We start from the raw sequence: 10,844 nt of genomic DNA, 5'->3' as shown, positions 1-10,844 counted from the left end.
TTGATTGGACTGGCAATTGATCGGGAGATCGATCCAGAGACTACTTTTGAATTGGTTAGATCAGGAACCGGTACGAACCGATTGAATTGGCTAAAAAACTAGTTGAACCGGAGTTTAAAAAATTATTTTTAATTTTTAATCATTTTTTAATCGGATCGGTTGAGCATGTCGGATTGACCGAAATGGTGGTCTAATCGGTTCGATCATTGATCTGATTTAAGAAAACATTGATATAAACCTATTTATACTTACGGAATTAGATCTTCAATAAAAGTACGCATTGGTATATGGTAATTTATTTATAATGTAATGATCTTCATTATGATTTAATATAATATATTTTCTTATATTATTTAATTTAAATATAATATAAGTATTTTTATAAATTTAATGTTTAATTATAGTTTAACTCAAATATAATTTAATTAATTTTTTATTTATTTATTTTATATACATATATATTTATTTCAATTTAACATCCTTAATAGTAATTTTTTATTTTAATCTCATTATTAGTATTGCGCTTGAATCTAAATATATACTATAGGGTTGATTTTTATTTCACTACTATAATAACTAATCTAATTACCACTATTATTTTTAGTCTTAGTGAAATCAACTTCACAGTTAATCTCGACGGACCCACTCTTACAAAAATTGTCAATAAGCTATTGCCTAGTGACTGAGCTCCAGTAAGCATCAAGGTTCAAATCTAATAAAAAAACTCATCATCTTTAACATTGAAAAATGTAAATTAGTTTAACCTCAAATTGTAGTTTATTGGCTCGATGTTTATCTTCTTTAAGAATAATTTAGGTTAGTTTAACCTCGTGATAATTTGAGTTAGTTTAACTTCAAATTGTGACTTACTAGTTAAATGTTTACTTTCTCAAAGAATAATTTAAATTTAATTTAGCGTTGCATCATAATTAATTTATTTTGTCTATATTTATTGTTTCATTCTTATCTTAATTTGGTAAATTCGTGTGTTAACAATGGATTCAGTAATTAATTAGTTAATGAAAACATTATATATATAATAAGTATATAATCCAATAATAAGCAAAATAAGTATCAAAGTACAGAAAATCATGGGAATTGGGGAAACTCCCATTTATACAATGCAATATAAGTGGTGGACAAAAAAATAAGACTCTGGATTGGAATAGCCACCCATCACCTAGCGAAAGGGATTTTTAAGGACTAGGAGAAGGTGGTGGAGAGAAGAATGGAATAGAGGGAATTGTAGTTGGGATTGTGGGAATCGAAGGCATGCTTGGTAGAGGGGGCAATGTGGCCCTTGGTACACTAGGCAATGTGGGCAAAGCAGGCATGGCAGGAAGTGGAGGAAGCGCCCCAGGCCTTGGGAAAGATGGTATGGATGGCTGTGGGAGATTAGGGATAGATGGGAATGGTGGGAGTGTGGTTGTAGGCAATGTTGGAATTGGAGGCAGTTGCTGAAGGTGACGAGCTGCAACCCCAACATCAATGCTTGCAAGCGACAGAGCCACGAAGAATCCCAAAGCAAAGCAATTGAAATAACCCATTTTGTCCAGAGATTTTGAAACTAATTATAAGCTGATGAAAGAAAGATTTTGAGTGAGGAAGAGAAAGCATGGTGTTGGGGTTTATAAAGGCCCTGGAGCAGTGGGAATAGGCCACTGGAATTGGTAATATTTGATCATGTATGTTTGGAATGGAGACTCAGTCAATATTGAAGGTATTGGTAGGTCATCTTCTCATGGGATTTTGGAGTTTAAAATAGGTGAAATGCAGTAGTTGTGGTTGGCATGGAAGCTACCTCATGTAATGAAGTCAGCCTCTTAATTAAATTAAGAATATGTCAAATAGTATACTTCGACTAACCTCTAAGTTAGCAAAGTTTCCCAAGCACGTTAGGCATGAGACGATAACTTTCAAAGTTGATTATATATATATATATAGAATTAGAGTTAGAGTATTCTCTATACCCTTTTACAGTTTATAAAAATTAATTTTTTTTGGATTCATAGATATTTTTCTTAACAATATTATCTCTATTATTCGAGTTGATTATATAAAGAAACTATGTATACACCCCTCAACTATACATGTAAATTGAATGAGTTGAGTTAGATTTGAAATGGATTGATATGGACTAGATGAATTCTATTTTAAAATTTTCACATGAAATGCCAATTTAATCTTTGGGTCATTCGGTTTTGGGAATTAAGTTTTTCAAGTAGGTTATATTGAATTCAGATAATTTAGAGTTTATTCAAGTCATTTAAGGTTTAAATTATTTCAAGTTTAAATATTTTTTGTTTAAACTGTTAATTTTTATAATAAATTGAATTGAATTGAGTCAAAAACTTAAGTTTAAATTAACAAGTCTGCCTCCAAGTTAAACCTGCCATATTGCATTAGGCTGCCTACAAGCAAGAAGCAATTGGAAGTTGGAACGACCAATTGAGGTGGCAATGATTTTGTCTGAGTCAGGTGAGAACATAAGTTAATACCAACAAACATTATTTAGAAATGGAACAAGACAAGATTGGTGGGTTTTTTTTCCTCAACTCTAATTTGTATTTTGTTAATTAATTTATATTTATTATAAAATATATATATGTTTCAATTTAATATTTTTTATATTCATTTTTTATTTTGATATCATTGTTATTATTTCATTCGAATTCACATATTACAATATAGAGTTTAATATCACGGTTATTACAATTAATCTTATTATCATTGTTATTTTTAGTCTCACTAAAACTAATCTCACCATCGATCTCAATGAACCCGCTCTTATAAAAATTGTCAATAAACTATCGAGAAAACTCTTTGAATAATGTTTAACTGGTTTCAAATTAAAAATTAGTAAGTTAAAATGTTGTATCATAATTAATTTATTTTTTGTCAATAAGTTAGCCCTAGAAAAAGGATTGTTTGAAACAAGAGTTTGTTATCTTAATAGCTAGTTATGAGTGAGGAAGAGAAAGCATGATGTTAGGGATTATATAGGCCTTGGAGCAGATCATAAATGGTTGAAAAGGAGGAAACTTGGTGAAGATTAAACGTTATAGTAGCTCATCTTCCTATGGCTATTGGAGTTTAGAAGTGGTGAAATGAAATACAGTTGTTGTGATTGGTTCCTCATAAAATGAAGTCAGCCACTTAACTTAAATCAACTCAAACTCCGTTTCGTATGCGTTCCAAGCTAGATTTCCCATTGAGCATGCTACCTTGTTGAAGCTCCAAATATTCCTTATATTTCATAGCTCCATATGCTGGTGGATTCCCCACAATTTCCACCAACTTTGGAGCTGGGCTAACAATGGCATCCAATGCTGGTCCGTGGGGCACCGCTATGGATATCCTTACATCCCTGTTGTTGACCACAGCTCGATGGAGGACACTTTTGTACTTTCCGTTGCTCAAAATCTTCCATAAAAGTACACCGTGTCAAATTAAGCTTGGATAAACTATGCATGATATGGCTACCATATATGAAGTAAATGTGAATCCTATCAACCAAAACAAAACAAGATGGGGAAAAAAGTGCGAGGGAATTTGGAGTTGTACCTCAATATGGTCGCCAATGTTGGCTAGAAATGAATTGGGGATAGGGTCTATATTCACCCATTTGCCTTTGTGTTGTACTTGAAGTCCCCCTATTTGGTTTTGGATTAAGAGGGTCAAAAGACCATGGTCCGAATGTGGAGGCAACCCCATTGCCAGCTCCGGCTGTGGACATGGCGGATACAAGTTTGCTGCAATCAGTTGCAGGCCATTCTCAAGGTTTAGAGTTTCATCAATGTAGTCCTTTTCTAGCCCCAGACTTTCAGATATTCCTCTTATTATTTCTCTGGCTACTAGCCGGACTCTTTTGCTGTATTCCAATGCAATTTCTCTGAAAAATTTAGGCAAATGCTGTTGTAATCTATGTTACGTAGGCATAGTCGAAAATGAGAATAAGATAATGTAGTTTTAACTTCATAAACAACGTTTTTTTTTTTTAATAATTGAATATATTGATATAAGATACATCCGCGTACCCGACACTCTTTTACCGAATTGGAGAGGTCCCAACCAATGGCAAATATTATGTTGCTGGATTCTATTTCTTTTTTAATGAATTAGGATTTCAGGTAATGCCTATTTATAGTAAGTCTGTCCGAAAAATAAAAAGATTTAGGTAAAAATATAAATTCGAAAAATAAATTTGAGTAAAAAAAATCTATTTAGAAAAAAATTGGGTATTAGGTAACTTTTTTTAGCATCTACCCAGATCGGCCTAGCTTAAATTTGAAAAAAAAAGTTATTATTTTTTTATTATTTTATTATCATTTCACTATTCTATTGTTATCATTTTATTGTTATTGTTTGAATATGTATAATTATTATTTTATTGTTAATTTTGTTACTATTTTAAAGGTATTTATTTGTTAAATTATACTTATTTTAGTGTTATTTAAATACAAAGATTTTTTTTATTTATTTTCAATTTGCTAGGATATGTTTATTTTAATTTTTTTTGTGTATGATGTATTATATTTTTTAAATTTATTTTTATATAAAAAATTAATACAGGTAAATATTAAATTTAAATTTTAACTTTTTTTTAAAATTAAATTTGAACAAAATTTTAAATTTTTTTTGAATTGAGCCAAAAAGTTTGTTACGAATTCGCCATGATGACCTCTACTTACACCCAACTTACCAAATAACAATAAAGAGGAGTGCAATATTTTGAATGGGTCTACTTCTTTACTATGCTAAAATTTATTTTCTACACTTCAGTTTGACACATTTTATCCCTCTATTTTTAAAAAGTTATTGATAGGTCCAAATTAAAAGGGATTAAATGAATTCTTTTAACAATCTTTTAAGTATTCAACTAAATTAGTGTAACCAAATAATGGTAAAAGAAAGTTCGCAACTAATAGCGGTTCGGTTATCTTATAATTATTATATGCCCTTCAATTTCAGTTCGAGTTTTCTACTTTACCGTTAATGGGATTTTTGAGAGCTTGAGAAAAAGTTTGTGAATACACTTTCTTAATGGGTGACGGAAGATAAATTTGAACAACAACAGACCTGAAGGAAGGAGGCTTGTTGGGTGAGTGAAACTCAGGGTGCTGAAATATCTTCACATAATCTCTCCAACATAAAATTTCATCCACTGATTCATTGAAACTGGTTCCAGATCTAATCGGATCCAACACATGTTTCCCACCAATTCCTCGCTTCTCTTCCTCCGGTAGCTCGAAAAATTCCCGGCAAACCTCGATGATTGCCTTCATCATCCTCTCCGGCACCCCATGGTTGGTCACCTGAGAATATCCCCAAATCAAATACCAAAAACAAATGATCAATAAAACTAATATCGATGGAAGAAGAAACATATATATACCATGAAGAAGCCCCAGTCCCGGCAGGCTATTCCGAGTTCTCGGATGGTTTTAGACCTTTGATCGGGATGACTGGAGGTGAGGAGGGAGAAATCGATGGTGGGGATTGGTTCTTTCGTGTCTGAAACTGGTTCGTGGTAGGTTTGTTTTGGGAAGGTGTAAATGGAAGGGATGGAAGAAAGTCCGGGCGATTCGGATAGTACTTTAACGGTTGTTAGCTTCCGTGGTGGTGGTGGCTGAGTAAGAGATGGTTGTGACAGTGGAGAACCGGTCGGAGCAGTGGTGGCCATGGGGAGACTGACGAAGGCGACGGAGAGAGGCTGAGCCAGGGTTCTTTGTCGGCGAGGGTGAAGTGGAAATGTATGGTGTGTTGATGTGTTGTGAATAATGGATGTTTGTAGGTGGCTGCCATAACAGTGTCCAATTCAGTACTTTCCTTGTCGTATTAAATCATTGTTTCTCAAATTGGATCATCCATCTCATCAATGCTAACCATCTCAATTCCATTCCATTCAAATATTTTCAATTCATTTAATTTGTTTTAAAGTTTGTTAATAATTGCTAAAGAATGAAAAAAAGTATATGAACATGCTGCCTTATTATAAATATTATTAAGAAATTTTAATGGGATAAAATCTTAATTAAGAAAAAAGAGAGAGAGTATAATGCGTATTTATTCAGATGACTATTTGAATGTATTGCAGGGATTTAAATTGCGGTCGCGGTCGCGTTTTCGGTCGCATTGCGTTTATCGCGGTTGCGGACATAACGGATGCTATTGCGGTCATTGCAGGTATCGCGGTCGTGAATTTTACATTACTTATTGTGTATTGCGAGTATAGCGGGTTTCGGCAGTAGCGGTTTCGGACGGTGCCGTTACCGCTATATAATGGCCGCTATTTCGGTAACGGACCGCTATTTAAATCCCTGATGTATTGCTAAACATTTATATCATTATTCTTTTGAAAGTCATAAGTGAAGGAAAATTTTGAGAAAATATATTTTAATCTTTTCAAGAGTTTCAAAAATAATCATAATAAATTTTAATCATGATTCGTTTATAAAAATGTAAACAGGTATTTTGGATCATTTTATAATCCTTATTCAACTACTATTCACTCAATCAAATTTATTACATATGTTGAATTTATTTCAATTCATATAAATGAACAATTTTTCGAGAATTTCAATATGCTTCTAGCATTATAAATCCTTCAATGAAATTAATATAAATTTTACGATATAGTGATTCATAAAAGGTTGTAACAATTACCATTAGACGCAAGTTAAATCTTTTATGAATTGTCAATTTAATAATATATCTAAAAGTTTTTGCATCTACCATAAACGAATATTATATCTTTTCATAATCAATGGCAGGACTTAGTGAAAAACTTCATATTTTTATTCAGCTTTTGCAAAACTATCACCCTCATTGGCTTTATACCTTTAGATATTTGGGCTACTAGTCTAAATACTCCACCAATTTAATTGTACATGAGTTGCGTATTTCTATTTTGAACAATCTATTTCATATCTATATTTCTCAATAGATTTATTCAAAATTCTCTTTTTATTTCATTATTTCAACAATAATATTGTATGTAAAATCATTGTCGACCACTTTTATTATCGGTTCCACATTTTCTTGAATTGACATAATTTATCAGGATTTCTTTATTTTTACTACTTTAACCTTCAGTTTCAAGTACTTAAATCTCTTCTGGAGTTTTAATTATGTATTAGGTCTCTTCTAGAGCACCCTCGCCTTCACTATATGACAATCTAAATTTATTATTTTCTTTTATGAGAATTTTCATATTTGGAACTTGTAATGAGTTATTCTTGTTGAAGTTCTAGTTCAAATTGCTCACCCCCTAATTCATTACAAGTTATTATTTCTTTCCTCTTAATATCGAGAAAATTATCGAATCAAAATAGTAATCACAAATCATGTCATAATTGAATCTCCAATACATTTAAAACATATAATAATACTAGGAGACTCGTAATTAATACATATTTCCAACTTTTTTTGAGTATTCACTCATCTTTGTTGTGGTGGAGCAATTGGAATATATACGCACATACAAAAATTCAAAGATGAAAAATATTTAGCTCTTAACCAAAAATCAATTGTAATAGGGAGTATTTACAACTTGTTGGCTTGATGCATGCAACATGTAAATAAACATAATCTCATGTTGAAATAGGAAGTTTAGTTCTCATAAGTAATGGTTTAAACATTAACTAGATGCGTTCAATCAATAATTTATCTAAACCATTATGCGCATAAATAAAAAACTTTTACAAAAGTTTTTCAAACTCAATCAATAAATGACTGAGATATAAACTTATAAACTCATTAGTATTAGCAAGATGAATTGTCTTAATTGCATAATCTAAAATTAATTATTTAAACAAGCAATCTTGCAAGCGACAGACTGCAAGTTGATAACACATACGTGATTATTTTGTAAATGCATCAACCAATATCATATAATATTAAGACCATCCACATGGTGGATGAATGGACCCATATTCATTTCAGAAATACAAGAAATTAAATCTCAACTTTAGCTAGTGAGATTCTAAGAATAAATTTTCATTGAGAACAAACAACAAATGAGAATTCTTTAAATTAAAGAATCTTCTGGTTCTTTAATGAATGTTCATATGAATTGTCAATTAATTTTCTCATCATATATGATACATAATGGTCTAACTAGTCACGTCAAATAGTAAATGCATTTGTATCAATAAACTTTTGGTTTACTTTAACATGCATTTCAGTTGTACTAATATTGTCAATATAAATTATGACAAATTGATAATTTTACTGTCATTTCTTTTACTTTGTATCCACATATAAGTACTATTATAACATTTACTACTGGAAATGTCTAAATCAATGTGAAGTTTATAATGCCACCAAGACAACAAAATAAATATAATTTCCAAACAATTATATGCAATATTCGTTTCAGGGAATATGCCAAAATCTTCAAATATCCAAAAAGAAATTATTATAAAAATTATTATATTTATTGCAGACGTTCATTTCAAGGAATGTGGATAAAGTAATTCAAACAATAATGTAAGCATATATCATATTTCTTACCAATAAGATTATATAGATATCATTTGCTTCAAGGAATGATAAATTAATATAAATCATTGAACATTTTGTACTAAGAATAAACATTTGGCAACATTTTGAATCATCCATCTTCTTCTTATCTATTTGTCAATAATGACAATAAGTTAATTTTTTATAATTGTTATGATTTAGGGAATGAAGCAAAATTTGGTGGAACAAATAACTCGTTATTTTGTTTAGTCATAATGAGGTATGAGATCAATTCAAAATACTTTTAAAGCCCTGTTAACAAGAGTTTTGCATAACTAATTAACTACCAAAAACAAATGGCTAGGTCATGTATAGAAATAGGCCTAAATTAAATATATCAATAAAAGTCACATCTCAAACATAAAAATATGACACAATGAAAAACTAGAAAATTTTTTTTCTTTCATAACCATTATCATAAATATGTATGAAATTTAATTCAAAATCCAATTATTCATACTCATAGAACTTTTCATTTACAATTGCTCATGTCATTTCTCTAAATAATTAACACATGGAATAATATAAAACGTATGAACTACTACCTTTAACAATTCTTTAAACTAAATCAAATTTGAGTAACCATAAGATTCATTGGTTTATTAACACAAATTTACATACTAGATATGTTTTAATCAAATATATTATTTAATTATAAAACATACTATAGCAATATAAATAAATCAGTTACTATTCATTTTCATGAACAAATAAGATGCTTAAAACAATATGTAACCCATGTAATCAAAACTTAAAAAGAAGACCATCTCAAATATTTAAACCATATATCAAGTTGATTTAATATTTAAAGATGTACTCCTTTTTTTTTTTGCGTTGAGTCTTGACGATTTTATCAAGAAGTAAGCAAATTAAACTCCAATAGTATACTTTGAATTCAATCAAAATCTATTAATAGAAAACTTTGAGAGTTGATCTTATTTTCCATGTGTCCAGCAGGTACATAATCAATGACTTTTCATACATAAGTTTTCTCTTTTGCAAGTTCTCGTTAGTAACATTTTTTTTCACGTAATTTTAATTTAGAACTTATTCTGAATACTATAGAGTTATACTTACAATTTTTAAAAAAAAAACTTGCAACTTCAGATTCATCCAACCATAACAAGCTTTAGATAGAATTACCATATTCTATTGCTCATAAGTAGATCTTTCACAATTAAATATTTTGCTTTCAACCCCTTAATTATGGGGATGATGATAAAAGAAGATCACAAAGATGGTCACAGTCAATTCAATTTAATAACAAGAATAATCAATAACTCAATCCTCCTTTTGTTTTTCATCCTTTCAAAATAGATATTTATAGCAATAGTGATTCACATGAAATATAATATTTTCTTCATCGACAATGTCAATATGATATTCATTATAATGAATATCTTTTAAAACTAATGCATTAATCGTCACAAATTTTGTGCTTTTCTAGATATTGATTTATTAGCTCTTCTAAAACTTTCAACTAATTTTGTACTATAAATTATTGGAATAATATTTGTTTGTTTCAGTACCAAATAAGAAAAATATTTCCTATCTGTAATGATAGAATTCATTACTACATTCTCATATCCTTCCTTAAAGAATATTAATAGAAACAAAATATTTGGGCATATGCCACATATGTGGCCAATAATCTTTCATATTACATTGATAGCATAAGTTATCTTTATCCTTTAGAGAGTTATCTTGAGAACTCTTATTGTTCTCTTATTTATTACTATGTTCCCACTTTTAGTGGTCCATGATTATATCTTTTATTTTCTTTATATTTGCATTCACTTCGGGGAATGCAACAAATCTAGTAGGACAAACTTGTAAACGCCTACATTGATTTTTTATTTCATAATTACCATCACAAGTATACATGGATTTCAAATCAAAATCTATCTATTCATGTTATCATGATTAGTCTCCAATTATAATAAACATGACATAATAAATAAATTATAGTAAAATATACTTGAAGATCTTTAACATCGTCATCATCACCCACGTAAGGATTATATAAATTTCTTTGGATAATGATTACCCATAGTACGCAGGCCTCAATTGAAGACTGAAATTACAATAGCTCCAGAATCATGCGCAGATTTGGAGTGGTTGTATTATAAAATAAAAGAGAATCATGCTGATAACATATTATAAAATAAAAAGATAGAAAGTAAAGAACAAAAAGTAAAAGAGTGTATTTTATCGATCAATGGGAATCATTTACAATGCTTCTACAAAGTATATATTTATAGACATAAGAAGTATAAATAATGTAGCGACGTAAAAAATTTCGCTTTCGGTCGCTAATTAAG

At 30.0% G+C, this 10,844-nt stretch overlaps 2 protein-coding genes across 2 annotated transcripts; both read right to left on the bottom strand.

The window, feature by feature from the left end:
• Positions 1-1,196: 1,196 nt before the first annotated feature.
• On the bottom strand, positions 1,197-1,547 carry LOC107894932 (protein PELPK1). Its single transcript, XM_016820098.2, has one exon. It carries the CDS (start codon positions 1,545-1,547, stop codon positions 1,197-1,199), a length of 351 nt encoding a protein of 116 aa, XP_016675587.1.
• Positions 1,548-3,023: 1,476 nt separating this feature from the next.
• Positions 3,024-5,902, bottom strand: LOC107894087 (2-oxoglutarate-dependent dioxygenase 19). The gene is made up of 4 exons (XM_016819294.2): positions 5,396-5,902; positions 5,080-5,315; positions 3,565-3,892; positions 3,024-3,423 (listed from the first exon to the last, which is right to left on the bottom strand). The coding sequence occupies exons 1-4, from the start codon at positions 5,681-5,683 to the stop codon at positions 3,172-3,174; spliced, it is 1,104 nt and encodes a 367-aa protein (XP_016674783.1). The 5' UTR covers positions 5,684-5,902; the 3' UTR covers positions 3,024-3,171.
• Positions 5,903-10,844: the final 4,942 nt, after the last annotated feature.

This window comes from Gossypium hirsutum, chromosome A13, assembly GCF_007990345.1.
Source record: "Gossypium hirsutum isolate 1008001.06 chromosome A13, Gossypium_hirsutum_v2.1, whole genome shotgun sequence".
Classification (NCBI taxonomy): Eukaryota; Viridiplantae; Streptophyta; class Magnoliopsida; order Malvales; family Malvaceae; genus Gossypium; species Gossypium hirsutum.
Note: the sequence above shows the minus strand (reverse complement) of the source record. Positions and strands in the feature narration are given on the sequence as shown.

Coding starts and splice junctions, on each gene's coding strand:
- LOC107894932 (XM_016820098.2), bottom strand. CDS start 1,547: ATGGGTTATTTCAATTGCTTTGCTTTGGGATTCTTCGTGGCTCTGTCG.
- LOC107894087 (XM_016819294.2), bottom strand. CDS start 5,683: ATGGCCACCACTGCTCCGACCGGTTCTCCACTGTCACAACCATCTCTT. Junction 5,316..5,395: donor GGGACTGGGGCTTCTTCATG/GTATATATATGT, acceptor GGATATTCTCAG/GTGACCAACCATGGGGTGCC. Junction 3,424..3,564: donor ACATTGGCGACCATATTGAG/GTACAACTCCAA, acceptor CTTTTATGGAAG/ATTTTGAGCAACGGAAAGTA.